We start from the raw sequence: 18796 nt of genomic DNA on the forward strand, positions 1-18796 counted from the left end.
GGATTTTAGGAAGTCTTCTTATAAGTCATCACCTACAATTATTAAAGCTGCTGGTCTCCAGTTGAAAGTTGAATGTGTTGTGTCTTTCTGCATCGCTGCCTTGTTTGGCAACACGACTGAAGAACAGCTTTTGGATTGCCAGCAAACTCTCAGGGTGATGGCAAGACAGACTTTTAGCCATTTATACCAAACATGCTGAGGAAGGCTCGTGTTAATTTCTTTAACCATCCACTTCACAGTCAGTTTGACTGAAACCTTTACACGTGCCTGCACAGCACACCTAAATATAGGAGGTCATTAGCCAGACTGACGGCATGCTTAGGTGGAAACCCCGGAGTCAAACACATGTAATTAAATGTAAGTGTTCAGAATACTGCGCTTCTATTGCACCATGTTCATTCACTCATCAGCTGTTAAATCATGACTCTAATGGCTGAACTACCACTTCAGCATGCAGTCAGTCCTTCTAATGACCTCATTTCAGGACGCCGACCCTCGAGTGCTGGAGTGACGAGTGGACACAGCAGAGTGAGACGTTCACTCTGAGGCTGTCAGCAGTCTAACACGGTGCACTACTTCCCTCTTGTGGCAAAGTTGCACAATTACACCTCCATTAAATATCTAAAAGCACCACTCTGTGTGGTGACTGAAAATCTTCTAATGAATGGATCTGTCTTTTGTTCAGAACTACAGCTCCCAGCATGCTTTTCTGCCCCTGTCATCTTAGTGTAACAGCTAACAATCCCAAAACTGACTGAATTTAAAGAGAAGCTGCTGAGATCCTGAAGCTGTTTCAGGCTGTGAGCGGCGCGTGAAGCAGGTTGAGGAGGAGCTCCTACAGGAACATCAAGTCTGCTGTGTTTGTAGTCCTGGTTCACGTCTGATCACCCGACCATCACTGGACACCTCATGTCTTCTTTGTGCACTGATTAGATCCGAGTTTCCTGATGTCTTCTTTAGATAAACCTGCTTGCTGCAGACCTCACATGGTGTCATGTTGGACTCCACCAGTGCTGTACACTGACTCTGTTCCTCTTCCTCTGAAGGATGTGTGCTGTCCTTCTTAGAGTTGGAATGGGGAGCTTGATCCTTCAGGAAGGACCTGGAGTAGAGATGGTACTCCTCCTTGTTATGTTGTTGCAGCTTTCCACAGATCCTCTGAATTTCCAGGTCTCCATCTAACTGCTTAGTAGCAGAGAGCATGAAAGAGACAATCTGAGGCAGGTTTAACAAATTTAATGCCAATTCAGGTCATACTGTGAGGAGTTCACAATATGTTGTACTTTTACACAGAAAACCTGAAAGACAAATGAGCAGCCTTAATTCAGGGATTTGGAGTCAGTAGCTTTATTTTGACAGGAAAAAAAAGCAGTGGAAGAAATATGAAAAACCACTTCCTGTTGGTATCCAGCGGCCAATAGAAACGCAGTTATTTCTTTGTGCTTTACTGTCTTATTGATCTGATCAACAACCAGTATAATCCCAGCATCAGACACATGATATCACGTCTGTGTGGGGAAATCTCATTGAATGGAAAAATCATGTTACTGGTTTAGGTGGACATGGACACCTGTACTCAACCAATCACATCCACAGGAGTACTGCCATCCAATCAGGTTCCAGTTCTCTCTCTCTTCTGCTGTGCGACATCATCAGTTTGTTCAGTCACAGTTTTAATGCCGTTTCCATAGAAACAGAAGGACGCCGAAGGCGTGAGCTCACTTCTTCTGCGCAGAGCCTTTATGGAACAGGTAGATGGGCCGCTGGTTACCTGGAAACACAAGCAGACAGCTCAGATCACACACACCTGTGCAGTCTAACAGTCTTCAGGTAAACGTCTGCAGTTATTCACCTGGCCTGCTGCTGTTAACTAACAAGGTATCACCGAGGTGTGAGCGGCAGGTGTGCTCAGTGAAACTGCAGGATTTTACTGGGATATCAATCATTAGCAGTAACGCTAACATACAGTCTATGGATACAGCTAGGCTGGGTAGCATTAGCTGGCTCACATACTTCAGCATCTGTGTCACTGTATTTACAGGTGTGGTCATCCATCCACTCACACAGGCACAAGTGTCCGGCTAATGTTTAACTTTTCTTTTTTCTGGGTTAGTGTACGGCAAACATGTTTAATGGTTTATTGTTTAACAGCAAGATGATTAAACTTTGAACACAACTCAGTGTTCCAACAAGACAATGATCACAAACACATCAGACCTGGTTTTGGGAGGGATAAAGCAGGCTAAAATTAAACGCCTGGAACGGCATTCCCAAAGCTCAGACCAACTTTATGAAAATTTTTTGGAGAAGTCCATTCCCGGAAACTAACAAATTTAACTAACTCTACCGATCCTGCCAAGACGAGCGGTCAAATATGAGCCAGAATACACCGGAGCCCTGATGTATGTGCATGTTGTCACCTGCGTGTGTGATGAGTCTGTAGGAGCTGAAGCCCACGCTGTCCGTCAGGTAGGAGGTGAACTGTTCAGGCCTGAGCCTCAAACTCCTGCAGTGACTGAACGTTGTTTTCTGGAAAACCACAGAAATGAACTTTTTACTGGATACACGTGCTGCTGAATGTTCTTAGATGTATATACACAGAAGCACAGATATTTACAGACGCTCCCTGCATGCGTGTTTAGTGAACCAGTACCCATGAATAAATTCATTCTTCTGCCAAAATGCTCAAAGTGTTGCAAATGAATACACAAGAACACTTTTACTAACAAAGTTAATGCAAAATATCAGATCATAGTTACTCCATAGTTACTCATACCCTTTGATCTTTTAGGAAACCATTACGACTCTAAAGGACCGGACTGTGATAGACACACAGTGTTGAGCACCGTCACTTCCTGTTGCTGTTATCTCTACATGTAAAATCTGGTCTTTATACGTGTGAATACTTCCTGCTGTCATCGATCACACTGTGTCAGAAGGATGAGCAAAGGACAGATGCTGTTTCTCTCTCACACACACACTAACTGCATATGATTATATTCATGTTGCTAGGCGTTACCGAGGCTCTCTTGCTGTGGCAGTAGCTGCTCCATGGTTGTGGCTCCAGGATAAATATTCCACCTGGCGACAGGCTCTGATAGGCTCGTTTGAATAGTCTACCCACACCTGCGTCACCCGACTGCAGCTGCACCCACTTGGTTACGTTGAGACACATGATGACATCATAATGGCCCCGCCCAGGCCAAGCTTCACGGTCTGAGACGTAGTCACCCTGTGGGAGGAGTCACAGTGGTGAGCGGTGGCTGGACACCAGCGAGGGGTCTGATGGAGAGTGAGACTCACCTGGATGAAGGTGATGTTACTGGGGAACCTGGAGGAGGAAGAGGATGAAGGAGAGAGAAGGGGAGGAGCTGAGAGAGGGCCCCGACTCACCCTGAAGGACAGAGGGAAGGAGAGGAGGGAGAGAGCCTGTTGGAACTCCTTCATCAACTCTTCCTGCCCCTCCTCCCCTTCCTGTTCGGGAGGAGGCGGGGCTACCGTGTCTTTCCTCTTCCCTCTGTCCTCCACCACCAGGTCATGTGACAGGAAGTGTCTAATGTTCTGTATGGCAGCACGGACGAGCTGCTTGTCTAGCTCCACCCCCAAGATGTGGGTGGGGTTAAATCTTCGGGCAACAGCCAGTGTCATGTGACCAGTGCCGCAGCCTACGTCCAGAACCGTCTTGTCTCTGAACCAATCAGCTTCAAAGACCCGGAGCCTTGGGTCTTCCTCTGCCCCAACCCGCCCCTCCCACTTGTCTCCATAAAAACCTTGGTAGCCATAGCAACGGCTGTGGTTCCCGTACTGGTAGCGGTGTTTGTCCTTCTTCTTCTCTCTGGGGTTAGTGGAACCAGTCTGAGGTCCTCCACACCTGCAGGAGGTGGTACAGATGTCATGTGATAAAGACACCCAATCAGATCACAGTGATTACTCAGTTTAGATGACACACTCACCTGGCAGCTTTAGCCCCTCCCACTAACGGTGTCTGGAATTTGCTTGGCTGAGCTACAGTCGTTGTGACAATGGTGCTTCCAGCACCATCTGCCAACCTTGTCGAGGTGGTGCGTCGCCGCTTTCGTTGCCGCCCGTCACCCTGGCTCCCAGGCTTGTGGGGGGGGCCAGGTGGAGGGTGGGTGTGCCTCCTGGGCAGGATGGGGGACGGGGCCACGTCGTCTCGGCAGGTGATGGCAGTGTTGAGCTCACAGGGGAGAGGAGATGGAGGAACGCTGCCCTCTTTGTTCAACAACGGTACTGCAGGCGACAAAACAGACGTCCATGCACAGACTTCACTCAGGTGGACTCTGCAGGTAGAACAGCTGCAGCCAGGTACGAGCGAGTGTAAGGACACAGGCCCACCGGTTGTTTTCTCAGTTTATGTGTACACACATGTGTAAGTTCAGAGCCGTTGTTACGGTTCATGTCTGATTTAAAGCTACAGACTCAAATCAGACATTCACAGGAAGGAGTACAAAAACGATCAGTGCGCCATGCAGATCAATTATTACAGTTATACAGAGGAGCCTCGGACTGCGAGGGACTACAGACGGGGCACATAACCCGCAAAACGAGCAAAAAACTGAAAAAAAGTAACTAATAACCTGCTGCATCGCATTATTGCATTAAATATGAGAGCGCCTCCCTGATATCTTGATGAATATCTGAAAAAAACCTGTAGATTTACTGTGTGAGCTGCTGCAGTTTCCTGCTCGTCCACCGGGTGTCAGTAAAGCTGCAGGTGTCTCACCTCTGAATCCACCTGTGTGGGGAAACAGCGGCGCTGCTGCCACCTCCTTGTCTCCTTCGCCGTCCCCTCCTCCTACTTTGTGGTGTCGGGTCCTGTGCTTCCTCTTGGACTTCAGTGGGGACAGCAGGACCCCTCGTCCATCCTCACCCCCCTTTCCCCCTCCCTTCAGGTTCAGAGGATCAGTGATGTCACGAGGCACCAGGATCTCTACGGGGTCTTCGCCCCGTGACGGCAGGGGTGAGCACTTTGGTGTCTCCTGATTGGTTGTTCTGAAGAAAAGGGGAAGAGCATAAAGGTGGTGTCAGTGTTAAATCCTGCAGCAGTGACGTTATATTGATCTCTGAATGAATCCACCAATAACCTCCTCACCTGTTTACTTCCTCGTCCAACAGCGAGTTCAGGTTCAGCGGGTCAAAGATGTTCCCGCCCAACAGGAAGTGACTCGGTAACACAGACTCTGACAGACTGTCGCTGTTGGCGCGGCGTCGGCGCTTGGTCAGCCCCTTGAAGCCCACGCCCATGGAGTAACGCCTATTCCCGATTCGCTGAGTCGATGGAGGAGGAGGTGGCGCCGGAAGGGCCGGCTGGCTGTCATCAGGCGGCTGGAGGCCATTTTTAGCCCGGATGATGGGGAGGGGTTTAGCCAGCTGCGGCTGCTCTGATAGGCTGATGGCAGCGGGGAAGACGGGGCTGAGTCTGATGGGCGCCTCATGGGTGAGGACCGCCTCTTTGTCCACTGACATCATCTTCTGCCGTCTAGCCAATCACAATGACCTGCAAAAGAAGAAGGGGGTGGAGTCAGATTCAGCTACTTAAGATAAACCACGAGACATAAATGTATAATAATTACTGAATTATTGATCGTAACCTCATTAATGAAGCTCTATTAGAAGAGTGAATACAAACAGAAAAAACCCAGCTGAACCTGAACTCAGCACCAAAAGTTTTATTATCCGTTAATTGTGTTTTCATCCTCACTCAGGGTTTTATTTCTTTATCCGTTTCGTTTTTTGCTTTTCCCATTTTCAGATTCTTCTTTATTATTGAGGAAAAATTTTCATGTAAAGCTAAAAGAAAATTTAAAATGTACCCTTTTCAGATAGACTTCGCAGGGGAAACCCGACAACCATTGAGTTTAAAAACAGCAGCTGAGCAGATTATTGCAAAAACGTAAAAATCTAAATAAATTATGTTCTTGTGTAAAAGTGATGAATGTTATCAGTTACTATGAACACGCTGCACTGTAACAGAGAGTGTTTGATAGCTCAGCAAACTAACCACTCTGCTGCCCGCTTAGCTAACAGTGTTTGTCCCAGGTTTGCTCCTGTCAAACAAAGCGAACTTGTCTCTCTCCCTCCTAAAGTGGGATTCATTTTCATGGTTAAATCTGCGCTGTAGGCACATCGTAACATGACCTCCACCTCTAACTACACATCGACATCGACACAGCCTGGAACAACCGCGATTAGTCTGTTTGGGACCATCATTTCCCCCTGCACATTCCTGGATCAGCTGGAAGGGAGAAAGCCAAACTGCAGGGATAAACATTCACACACGTGTGAATGCTGGCAGCACCGCCCGTCAAACACCATCTGCAAACAGACCTTAAGCTCATTCTGCATTAACCTGAGCTCCACTCCTGAGGATCCACGGGATCAGATATTTACCCTGAAACAACGGAGGGACGTCTAAACTCAAAAAGGTTTTCTAAAAAACTCATTTTAAAATGATCCTCAGTGCCAGAATAACACATAGAAGGAGCCCAAACTTCATCCCTAAAAGGACTTTAAGTATAAGTGCCATAAGGAAGAGCATCTTTCAATGAAAGCAGTTTTGAGGGAAATCTGAGCTGAAACTGGGATGAAGGACCCTCAGCACCGACTTAAGCTTGAACTTTCTTTTATACCCTGCCTCCATCACACAGCCAATCAGACATCCCTGCCACCTCTGCTTTGCATCCTGATGGTTTCCAGAAATCTGTATGTAACCTGACAACTTTCGTTTTCTTTGGGCTGGCATCCTCCCAATCAGACTGCGATGTGTGCTAACATTAAAACACTGAGCACCACACAGGAATCTCGGATCTCTATGACGATAAAAACTCATCGAGCAGCTTCTATTTCCCCTGAGGCTGTAATCAGTGAACAATATTGATCAATGAATGACTTGTGAAATATGTATACAATCCCACACACTGAGGGGACGAGTTCACGCCCCCTCTGAGGGAAACAAACGTTAAATTCAAACGTCTCTTGCTGAAACCTTATTAGATGGGTGTGTGTTAATGCCCCTCAGCAGGCTTCCGGAGGGCAGCCAAACAGGGACAAAGTTGTCATATTATGGAGGGCGCTGAACAAGGCTTTAGTGATAAATGAGCAGAATAAGTAAACTTCAGAGGGGTGAACGAGATAAAAACTGCATCTCAAACGTAACTGTGACCTCCTGAAGGAAGTTCAACATCCTGATGTTTCAAAGTAAAAGCACCTACATGAGTTCTTTCTGGTTAGTGCGTCAAAGTGTCACTTTTATTTGTGACTCTTACTTTGAAGAATAATCGAAATAAAAATTCTTACAAATATCGTTAAATCAGCATTGATTTAATCTGATTGCTTCAAAGTTCTTCACTCAAACAAACCAGGCAAACGTCGTCGATCAATAATCAATCACTGACTGATCGATTGTACTCACAGTGTCCTGCAGAGATCACCGTCCGCCGTCCAGACTTCACCCTCCGAGTCTTAGAAATATCCGGTTTATGTTTTTGTCAGCGCGTGTGCGTGCGTGAGCCCCCAAAATCCCGAGGAAACCCCGTCCTAGCCCCGCCCCCGTCGCTCACTCCGCCAATCCCTGCGAGCCCTCATGAATAATTCAATTGCACTACAAGAAACAAACACAGTTAGCTTCTGCAGCTAGCCGCCAAGCACGGAGCAAACACACACGCCCCTCAAAGATAAACAAGTCCCGAAACACCACCGGAAACCTGCTGTGTGCATGAACACAAGCCCGCACCCAGCTCCCCGTGCATGTGCCGGTCAGTGTGCGTGTGCTCTGTAACGGCCCGTGACTTCAACTATAACAGTAGACTTCTGCTACGACTAGCTACTAACTGCTAGCTGCCTTCATCGTGCTCAGATACTCGAGCTCGCGCTCTTATACGCGACGGCAGGGACCTCGCGCTCGACCGCAAAAGTGTCCAATCGGGTGCGAAGTTGAGGCCCAGCCTTCACGGGATCTGCGATGTTGATTGGGCGCTATTCGGGGAGGGCGGGCGAATGGAGCGAGGAGAGAGGTGTCCTGAGCAGTGCCTGACTAGAAAGGCGAGCACAGCGGAAAACAAACGGCGTAACGGTGAAAATTAACGGTTCACCGGGCGGTGTCCGGCAGCTGCATGTGTTAACACAGATAGTTAATGAGTCTAATAAAGTTTCAGTAAGAGACGTTTGAATTGAACGCTTGTTTCCCTCAGAGGGAGCGTGAACTCGTCCCCTCAGTGATTGGGATTTTATACCCTCAGTTTTGCTCTGAAGGAAATATAAACTCCCTATATCCGATCATATCCTCCAGGATGACAGATAAATCCAAATAAATCATTTAGGTGAATAGTGGGAAAGTTTTAGGATCAGTAGAGATGTAACGTTTGTTGGCCAATCAGAGCAGAAGAGATCCTGAGAGGTGAAACGAGATCAGTGGTGGCTCACATGTTTTCTCCCACATACATGTGGTTTTCATCATGTTATCACTGAGTTCAAACACCAGAAACAGTACTCTGCAAGAGCAGGTTGTCAGGTGTTATCATGCTGCAGATCCATCAGAGGTTCTGTGCTTTTAAACTTTTAACTTTAAGTGCTTTTAAAGTTTCTCATCTCAGAGCTGAAGCTGATGTTCTGTGATGTTTGAGGCTTCTCCTAATTTGCAGTCAATTTTTTTTCTGTCATGACCATTTGTCTTTTTGATTGCGATTTTTTTTTTATTCTTTTAAGTTTTATTTCCTTCTTCTCTTGATTGCTGAATGAATCTGCCCTGCTTCAGCATGGGGATAGGAGCAGAACAATAACACCACACAACATCTTTCACGGATTAATTTTGGATGCACAGTTTGATTTATTGAGTAAATGAAGTACATCTTTAATGCTGGGTCTCAGTTTTTCTTCACTATAAAGTAAAGCTGGTGTAGTAAATCACAGGAGCAGTATGCGATTTGATTGTTTGTCTTTAACTCTGTATGTTGCAGACCAAAAGCGACGGCTTTATTGGTCAGAAAATTGAAAAATGTTGAAAATAAATTGAAAAGTTCAGATCAATGCCCCCGTTCCCGGTCATGTTATCTAAACCGACCGAGTGGGCCACATTGGCCTGTTTGGCCGGTCAGTTCTGGCCCACGTGCCATATGTTTGACACCTCTAACAGCTAACACCTCTAACAGTTTAACAGCGCAAGATTTTTATGGTGCTCCATGTTTCCCTGTTTCAGAAAGAGAAGCTGCCTGCACGTGATTGAGTTTACATTCATCTGTTTTATCCAGATTAAGACAGAGCAACAGACCCACTCATCCACTCATAAACATTTCACAGCATTGTGAGTCTGCAGCTGCACCACCTCACATTTTAAATTTTAGATTCAAGAACATGAAAAAGTTAAGATGTAATACATGTTCCACTAAGGCCAGAGTTTACTACAGTTTAGACAGACTGATAAGTACTTTTACTTTGAGTACAGTTTTGAGGTACTTTTACTATTGATGCTTTACATGAAAATTTAAATATATATGCTTGAATATTTCCATTTTATGTCTAAAAAAAAGAGAAATCTACTTTAAAAAAATCTTTTTAAGAAGCTTTATTCTCACTGCTGGTTTCCTTTCCTCAGTTTGTGTTTCCTTGTCTACTTCTGCCCACTGACGCAGTGCCAGACTCCAAAATGAAGGAGGTCGAGCTCCTAAAATGCACCAGGAGGACCAAAGAGAGGAGGTACAGAAGAAAGGCAGCCACTGCAGGTAAATAACTACTAATTACTTTAGAAGTATGATTGAATAAAACTACTTTATGAGAATAAACATTTAAACTAAAAACGTTTTAAATCACAAGGATGAAGCTTCAAATAGCTGAACTCCTGGGATCAATAACTCATTGAAAAATTGATCACAACACCTAATCACATCAGAAAAGGTTAAAAAAAACCCAAACAAGCAGATTTTAATTGAAACCATCAGAAAAACATAAAATGTGTCATCAGCAGGGGTCAAAGTTCATGTGCAGTGATGCAGAGGAGGGATAAATAATAATTTGTAAATATCAATAATCTCTTTTGTGAGATACTTTAGTTTAAGGCTGTGATCAGCTGAAATGCTGCTGCTCTGTGTGGGTTAAACTGAGGTCGGTAAGATCAAAGCAGGTGCTACCTGACCTCCCATACGGGGCTTATTAAAACTGTCAGTATAAAGCTAGTGTAAAGGTGTCATCTGTGAATGCTGAGTGAAAATGAGACTCACCATCATCACTGTAAAATTTAAATGCTGTCCTTCATGTGACCATGAACAGCACAGCTGCTCAGCACTGTGTGCACACCTCTTTCAATTCAGCACAATAACCTGGACTCCAATTTTGAAAACACAACTTTATTTATTTATTCATTTATTTTTTGCTCTGACTTGTATTATGAGTCTGTGGTCTGGGAGAGAGTCTGTAACTCTCTGTCTGCAAGTACAGTAAATAAAGACCAATTCTGGGCAATTAATTATATAGTTACGTCTTAAAAAAACAGTTACTAAGTTTTGCAAACAACAAAGTTTTTTGCAGCTGTTTACATAAAAATGCAGCCAACAATCAGCTGTTCTGCATCAAATCTGATGCCACACAAATTATTTGTGCCACTCCAAAAATAATTTCTGTCCACTATGAGATGAAGGAGAACATCAGCCTGATACTTGCAGGCCTGACAACAGGAGATGTATCACTGCTGTAACACCTGTAACATTCAGCAGTCGCCTCATTGTTCTGACACACAACAAAACTATTGACTACACTACACACTAACTACACAAGATTTGCGCTAAACGTCTCAAATCTCTCACATCTCAAAACACCGCCGTCACTCCTAAAACTTCCCCCTTCCTAAACAACTAAATACCATGTTGCCATATCATTGTTTGATTCCAGATGGTACATTTTTCCACCAATAGGAAAGGCTGTGGGAATTGGGAGGGAGGCTGTTTTTGCTCACAGGCGGAGAGTGCTTTCCAGCGTTTTCCTTATAAAACAGTGTTTTACCGTTTCTTCCGCAGTAAAAATAAACAACAATAGGAAAAAAACAAACACTGCAGATATTTTTATCATAACTCTGCTTTTACGTGGCCTATCGGCACAGCCTGTCAACCACGTTGATTAGCTGCGTATATACGAATGTGAATTGGCTGGACTATGGGATAAAGTGGCATCGTTCTAATCCCATATGGGAGCAGTCAGTCACTGACTAACACTGCAAAACAGAATTGTTAAAATTTTAATTTCAATTCAGGTTAGAATTTTTTTTGTGCACAACACAGATTTCCTGTAAGCAGAAACCGTGCCAGCAGTGCGCAAATGCGCATGCACGCAGCTTAGAGGGAACATTGCTCACCCTCAACCTTTTCCTGTTTCTTCCTCCTTTATGAATCAACTGCACCTAAACTTCCAAAAAGGACGTCACAGTGTTTTAATTAAAGAAATAACTTTTAAAAATGCACGAATCAAGAGTGACACCATCTAAGAGAGTTGAGCCAAAAGAGCTGAATCTGAGAAACGAGCTGGACCTCCTTCACTAGCTGCTGGAGAACACCTGAGATCAGCTTTCACTCAGGTCAAACAATGTATTGTTTGATTGTTTGATTCGGCATGAGCCCCCGCATCCTCAGGACCTTCTATCGCTTTGCCATTGAGAGCATCCTCACTGGATGCATCACCACCTGGTATGGCAACAGCACCGCCTACAACTGCAAAGCTCTCCAGCGAGTAGTGCGGTGCTCTGAACGGATAATTGGAGGTGAGCTTCCCTCCCTCCAAGACATCTACAGGAAGCGCTGCCTGAGGAAAGCGGGGAGGATCATCAAGGACTCCAGTCACCCCAGCCATAAACTGTTCAGACTGCTTCCATCAGGAAGGAGGTTCTGCAGCATCCGGTCCCGTACCAGCAGACTGAGAGACAGCTTCTTCCATCAGGCCATCAGACTGCTGAACACTTCATAGACACCTCAGCTTCACTACTGGAACTTCAACATTATGCACTCCACACTGTATATAAATGCCACTTGTTTTGCACATATTCAACTCTGTATATTTTTATATATTTTATTTATTATTTTTTTACTATTTAATTTGTAAAAATGTGTACACACACACACACACACACACACACACACACACACACACACACACACGTAGGATAATATTTAGTACACACATCCAGAAATGCATACACTATTATATATTGTACATATATTTATTAGTTTCAGGTTGGCCATTCTTGTATTTTGCTCGTTTGTGTTGTTGTGTTTGCACATCTCTGTTGCTTGTGGGGCTCGCACACAAGAATTTCACTCGCATGTGCTGTGCCAGTGTGCCTGCACATGTGATGTGACAATAAAAGTGATTTGATTTGATTTGATTTGATGTAGTGCTCAACAAATCTACCAGTTAAAAAATAAATATAGTTCTAAAAAACCTAACCATGTAAATAAAATACATTTTACATAAAAAACATTTACATAATCAGCTGATGTTAGATAAACGTGTGGTTTCAATAAATATTCTGCAGAAATTAAAACAACAACATAAAGATCAAGAACACGAAGTTGTCTGCAGTTATAAAACACACTAGGGTGAACTAAAACTCCGTAACTGTGTGATTCTGATGGCTTTCGGTGTGAAACTGAAACTGCTTCAGACACATGTGCTTTAACTCCACCCTCACAAACACCCGTCCACAGTCACAGGCCGACCCTCCGCCTACATGTTCCTGTTTCTTTCAAATTCCAACACGAGTAATAAAAGGAAACTTTTCACACATGATCTGTTTTACACGACCTGCATAAAACAACAGCGTTAAAACACTGGAGTGAAGTGACATGAACATTTTGTAGTCCGCCTTCTGCAGATTGTAGTTTCTCTTAAGAGATCCAATGTGAGGGTGTCTGAGTGTAGGTTCATTCGGACCCTCAGTGCACTGCTCTTCTCTTGTTTTAAATCCTTATTAATCCTCCTTCATACCTTTCCTTTCCTTCACCTTGTATCGTTTTCCACCAAGATCAAGGAAAAGTGGTTAGAATAGGTCATTTTTTGGATTCTTCAGATGTAAAGCAGGCTTATTTTGGAAACCTCTTTATCTCTCCTCATAGTTAAAGTTGGTTAGTGTTCATCATGTTCCTAATAATGTCTTAACATCTGTAACAGGCATGAATAATCCTTAGAGATAGGAGTGTCCTCAGAGGAAGCTCGTGGTGGGAATTATTGTTCAAACAGAGCTCCAACAAAGATGTTGCCGAAAGGACCAGTTCGTCCATAGAGTAGGCTCATACTGGGACAGCAGGGACATTGGTTAGACAGTCTGAATAAATGACCTGTTACTAATGTCGATTCCCACAGGCTCAGAGAGGAAGTCTTATTCTGAAAGTCTTGACAGTGTTCAGTAGTTTGTAGTTTGGAGACAGAACAGGACTAGAGCTGGTTCAGTTTCTCACAGTCTGATGATTAGGGATGGGTACCGGTGTCGGCACCGGTTCTGACATAAAGTAACCAGACCGAAAAGCAGCGCACATTTCGGTGCTTTTTTTTCCTGAGCTGTGATACACTTCTAGCCAATCATTTTGCGTTTCCGAGGATAGTAGGCGGGGCCAGGTACGTACGTTCTGTTAGAGCAGAGCTACAGATTAAAAATGCCCAAGGCGAAGCGGTCAAAGTCTGGCTGTACTTCACAGCAAAATATGAAAACTCAGCAGCAACAAGTGCTTTAAGCTGATACTGTGATACTGTCAAAGGAGGTAACACCTCAAATCCGATGAAACACCTGGCGACGCGTAGCGTTTTTTTTTTTAAAAGCCGAGAAATGCGCCGTATTTGATGGCAGCAGCAGCCGTTCTTCTCTGCGTGAGTAGTTTAATGTTGTTCGCGTGTAATTTACGCTGAGTAGGCTAACCACGTTATTACATTAATGCATGTAAGGTGAACTAGCAAACATCATCGTAGCTACATGCTGCTGTCTTCTTGTTTGATGGCAGATACTCCCTCCACCCTGGCCAAAAAGGCTAAAATGACCAAAGAAAAAGAGGGAAACAGCTAAACATGAGAGGTTTTTGGACAAAGTTTGTGTTTTTTCCATTGTTTAAGCACTGCTTCCAGCTAAGAGTGATACCATATATGCCCCACAGCTGTAGAAAAGGCTAACATTGTTATCTTTTTACATAAAACCAGCTGAACATGAGAGGTTTTTGGACCAATTTTGTGTTCTCCATTCTTTAAGCACCGGTTTGAGCACCGTTTGAGCACCGGCACCGTTTCAAAAGTACCGATTTAGCACCGGTATCGGATAAAACCTAAACGATACCCATCCCTACTGATGATGTTTCAGCATCAAACCTCTCCTGGCTTTAGATGTCACCAGATCACCTCTGCAGTTCTCCATCTGTCCACCAGGTGTCCTCAGTGTATCAGCAATCCCAGATCACCGTAGTCACCTTACTCCGTGTTTTTTTTTTTTCCATAAGACCTTTGTTTTCCACACCTGTGATCTTCATCAGGCTCTGATCAAAATGAGTTTTATATGAAAATGATTATTAATCCCAGTTGTGTTTGTGTTTCTGTGAGTGTGTGTCTGCTGCTTGTGTGTGGCTGGTCACGATGACATCATATGGGCCCTGCTTTGTGATTGGCTGCTGCGCGTGTTTGAGCTGGCAGACATTCAGAGAGTCACAGAGCTGCTGCTGCTTCTGATGAAGATGAAGGTGTGGGTGCTGCTCCTCATCCTTTCCTTGGTCCCCTGTGTTTCTGCTGATGGTGAGTCTCTAATTTACTCATGAACTCTTGTATTTGAAACCTTTCATGCACGAGATATTAAGAAATTATGGCGAGAATGTCAAAGTGAAACCAAAAGAACCTCTTAAGCACAAAACAGATCAGACATCAGTAAGTAACTACACGTGTGATTTCGTTACTAACAGCATGAAAACATGAAAAGGAGCTGAGTGGGAGGTGGGTTGCAAAGCGCTTGCTGTGCTTCTCTTATGTTACCCAAGTTGCCAGATAGTGTGTGTGTGTATGTGTGTGCGTGTACATATACACTCCAAAATCTTCATACAGATGTGTCATCAGTCTGATTCAAGTGTGCGTTTGTTTCACGCACACAAGTGAAGTGAAACTTGTTTCACTGTGCAGACTACAGATGGAGATCTGAAACATTCTAGAATAATTCAATAAAAAAATGTGTGACAGGAATTTATAAATTTGGTAAAATTAATAATATGTTCACTAATTTGAGCTTTGCAGATTAATAACTCAAGGTACAATCTTAAAGTCAAACAGCATCCCTTTTAGCAACATTTCCATGAAAATAGCATTCTGAGCATTGTGCTGGGAGTGTGATTGCTGCAAAGGGACTGTCTAAGTGCAACATACACAAACCATTATAGTCAAATTACAGTTTTAATTCATTTAATTTCACTTAAATGACACAAAGGCTCTGATGGCACTCAATCAGCCCTCTTATTCTCCTCAGATGCTCATGGGAGCAACTCCATCAGCGGCTGTTCAGATACTGATGGAGAGAACGTTCTGATCCTGGATGATGAGGCGGTCTGGTACGCCGACTTCAACAAACAGACAGGAGTCAATGCTCTGCCTGCCTTTGCAGATCCAATAAGCTTTCCAGGTTTCTATGAAGAAGCTGTGGCTGATCAACAGATCTGCAGACAAAACCTGATGGTGATTCGTAAGGCTATGAAGGACTTTCCCAAAGAACTCGGTAAACACAAATCCTTAACCACACAGTCCGTATGTAAAGGGCAGAAAAACATTCAGAGAGCGGAGGTAAATAAAACGTGTTGTTGTGTTAAAGAGGGTTTTTCAGAGGCTGACAGGTTAGATCATTGGAGATCCTTTCAGTTATGTACATTCAACATCCATTGATTTCTTTGAATTTTTAGATAAAATCGGATTGTGTTTCGGGGTTGAAATGTCCCTTAATTCCCCCAGATTCTACGGGCTGATTCCAATACCTCAGCCAATATTACCAAATCACTTTATCAGTCAATGTTTTAAACTAACAGTTGTGATTGGCTTCTTCATGTTCAACTCAACTATGTTATCATCGTACTGACACTCAGATAAACAGATATTTTGTTTTCTCAGCTGTTGACAACATACAGAGCTCTTTAAATGGAGAGAAAGCACCAATATTCGCCATATTTACAGATTTCAAAAAAATTACACAAAGATGATCTGAGCAGAAACATTTTCATCACGTCTTTGGTGAGCTAACAAACACTGTGACCTTTATTGTCACAGAGTTCCAGGTTTGTATTCATATCCATGAAGACCTGATGACACAAACACAGAGAACATCTGAACTCTTAGAGGTGAAACACACATACTGAACTACAGCTCCATGTTACGAGCTGCTGAATCAACGACACAACAATAGAGACTAAAAACCTCAGACACACAGGAGTGAAACGGGAAACGCGGAGACCAAACTTCCTCTTTATCACATGACTTTGGGGGATCTTCAAACATTCAGTTCTCTGTTTATTCAAGTGAAAACACATCTCACTTCAGCAGACGCTCAGGTCCTCCCAGTGTTTCTGTGCTTTCTCTTCTGTTTTTAGTTTTCAGCTCATAGCAGCAATCACACACTGCTCAAAGTGTTTCACCCTGTGAGTTTAATTCATTTTAGAGAAAAAAACAACAACAACAGAGTCGGTGCAGGTCCTGTACATACTGACTCTTTGCTGCAATGCTGTTGCATATTCAGTGCAGTGGTGTTGTGAGTAACCTGTACATGTTTGTGCACAGATCCTCCTTCGAGCATGATCATCTACACAGTACTAAATTTGGAGCTCGGAGTCCAAAACACTCTGATCTGTCACGTGACTGGTTTCTATCCTGCTCCTGTCAACATCACCTGGACCAAAAATGAGCAGAAGGTGACAGAAGGAGCGAACACCAGCGTTCCCTTCCCCAACAAAGATGGTTCCTTCAAACAGACGTCCAGACTGGACTTCATCCCAAAGCAGGGAGACGTCTACAGCTGCACCGTGGAACATGTGGCCCTGATGCAACCAATGACCAAATTCTATGGTGAGAAAATTCAACTCAAAATTCAATTCACATTGTACAATTTCACAACAACAGTAATCTCAAGTTGCTTTATATTCTAAGGTAAAGAGTCAGCAATATCAGAGAGAGAAGTTTTATCAAAAAGCAAAGTTTTAAGCCTAATCTTAATCTACTAGTACTACTATTTGATAGAATCTAATTTTAAATAGGCTACTCTAGGAACAACAAGTAGGCCTGCAGAGCGAGAGCGAAGTGCTCTAATAGGGTGATATGGTACTACAAGGTCATTAAGATAAGATGGGGCCTGATTATTTAAGACCTTGTATGTGAGGAGCAGGATTTTGAATTCTGGATTTAACTGAAGCCAATGAAATCTGCTCTCTTTCTAGTCCCTGTCAGGACTCTTGCTGCAGCATTTTGGATTAGCTGAAGGCTTTTCAGGGAGTTTTTACAGCATTAATATTTAAGTAAAACTGAGTGTCATCTGTATAGTAATGAAAATGATGCAGTGTTTTCTAATAATATTGCCTGAAATAAAAAGTATAGTTCCCAGCACTGAACCCTGTGGGACTCCTCTATGACTGTTTCCAGATGTGACGGTTCACATTACTCTCTGTGTTTCTGTCTGCAGCTGTGGAGAACTCTGATCTCATTCTTGGACCTGCCATGTTTTGTGGAGTGGGTCTGACTGTCGGTGTCCTCGGTGTGGCAGCAGGAATCTTCTTACTCATCAGAGGAACCGAGTGACACTGAATGGTTGGGGCTGATGTCTTAATAAATCTGAGGAGTTTGTAATCTGATTACACGGAACCTGCTGTTTTACCTCCGGTGCCAGCAGAAAGCATCCTCAGATAAACTGCTGTTCTTTATTGAATTTTTTTTGCATCCCAATATTTTATATGCTTTATTACATGTCAAACATCCGGAAGAAACCCTGTCCTTAAAAACAGCAGCAGCAGGTCAGCATGATTGCAGACCTTCCAGTCCTCACTTGGACTGATTATTAACAGAGTTTTTGATGACAGAGAACAGTGATGTGAACCAGAAGGTTTTTTGTTTCATTAAAGATTTATTGACAAAGATTTGAGTTCATTTATTTTCATCTCAGTTCCTTTCATTTTGTTATCATGTTTTTATTTATTGTTGTAATTATTGATGATAAAATATAATTGTGCAAGCTTTGCCACAAGATGTTCTCATCTTCTACAACAACCAGTCAGTGTTGTGTCACTGGGTGCAGAAGAAGAAGGCACAAGGCTGCTGAGCCAGTTTGGTCTGTCTTCAAACCACACTTTATTTAGTCACTTAAATGCCATATCACAGTTAATTATTGGTTTATAAACCCATCAATGTTATGTGAAAACCCAAAAACAGCTTCTGAGTGTTACATTTAAATACAAAATTAAACATTCAAGCTGAATGAAGATACACTTGAGCTCTGCTGCAGCTGGTGGATGTTTGAGTGCAAAATACATTTCACAGGTAAGTTACTGGTTGGGGATTCTGGGGGAAGGTGATCAGTTGACCTTCTTTTTTTTTTCAGACCAGTTTTTTAAGATATTCCTTAAAGGTGTGATATGTAGAGAGCTCCTTTATTGTCATTGGTGGAGTATTCCAGTGTTATTGGGGCCGTGTTTTTTACGAATAAATTCTTTACAAATCCTACCATGTGAATTCATGGATTTTTTTTTCACATTCTGTCTCTCACAGTTGAAGTGTACCTCTGGTGCAAATTACTGACCTCTGTCATCAT

At 43.4% G+C, this 18796-nt stretch overlaps 2 protein-coding genes across 2 annotated transcripts; one reads left to right on the plus strand and one right to left on the minus strand.

Moving 5' to 3' along the window:
- Positions 1-1220: 1220 nt before the first annotated feature.
- On the minus strand, positions 1221-7942 carry LOC309703423 (7SK snRNA methylphosphate capping enzyme-like). The gene is made up of 8 exons (XM_082528222.1): positions 7433-7942; positions 5114-5518; positions 4745-5013; positions 3954-4251; positions 3304-3871; positions 3020-3232; positions 2421-2529; positions 1221-1771 (listed from the first exon to the last, which is right to left on the minus strand). The coding sequence occupies exons 2-8, from the start codon at positions 5488-5490 to the stop codon at positions 1719-1721; spliced, it is 1887 nt and encodes a 628-aa protein (XP_082384348.1). The 5' UTR covers positions 5491-5518; positions 7433-7942; the 3' UTR covers positions 1221-1718.
- Positions 7943-9302: 1360 nt separating this feature from the next.
- Positions 9303-18125, plus strand: LOC309703629 (H-2 class II histocompatibility antigen, A-U alpha chain-like). The gene is made up of 6 exons (XM_082528558.1): positions 9303-9319; positions 9648-9737; positions 14578-14766; positions 15485-15730; positions 16780-17064; positions 17675-18125. Exons 2-6 carry the CDS (start codon positions 9662-9664, stop codon positions 17788-17790), a joined length of 912 nt encoding a protein of 303 aa, XP_082384684.1. The 5' UTR covers positions 9303-9319; positions 9648-9661; the 3' UTR covers positions 17791-18125.
- The last annotated feature ends 671 nt before the right edge of the window (positions 18126-18796 follow it).

Source organism: Aulonocara stuartgranti (genome assembly GCF_965226115.1).
Source record: "Aulonocara stuartgranti genome assembly, chromosome: 3".
NCBI classification, from domain to species: domain Eukaryota; kingdom Metazoa; phylum Chordata; class Actinopteri; order Cichliformes; family Cichlidae; genus Aulonocara; species Aulonocara stuartgranti.

Coding starts and splice junctions, on each gene's coding strand:
- LOC309703629 (XM_082528558.1), top strand. CDS start 9,662: ATGAAGGAGGTCGAGCTCCTAAAATGCACCAGGAGGACCAAAGAGAGG. Junction 14,767..15,484: donor CCCCTGTGTTTCTGCTGATG/GTGAGTCTCTAA, acceptor TATTCTCCTCAG/ATGCTCATGGGAGCAACTCC. Junction 17,065..17,674: donor ACCAATGACCAAATTCTATG/GTGAGAAAATTC, acceptor TTCTGTCTGCAG/CTGTGGAGAACTCTGATCTC.
- LOC309703423 (XM_082528222.1), bottom strand. CDS start 5,490: ATGATGTCAGTGGACAAAGAGGCGGTCCTCACCCATGAGGCGCCCATC. Junction 3,233..3,303: donor GTAACATCACCTTCATCCAG/GTGAGTCTCACT, acceptor CTCCTCCCACAG/GGTGACTACGTCTCAGACCG. Junction 2,530..3,019: donor GCCACAGCAAGAGAGCCTCG/GTAACGCCTAGC, acceptor GTGGTTTTCCAG/AAAACAACGTTCAGTCACTG.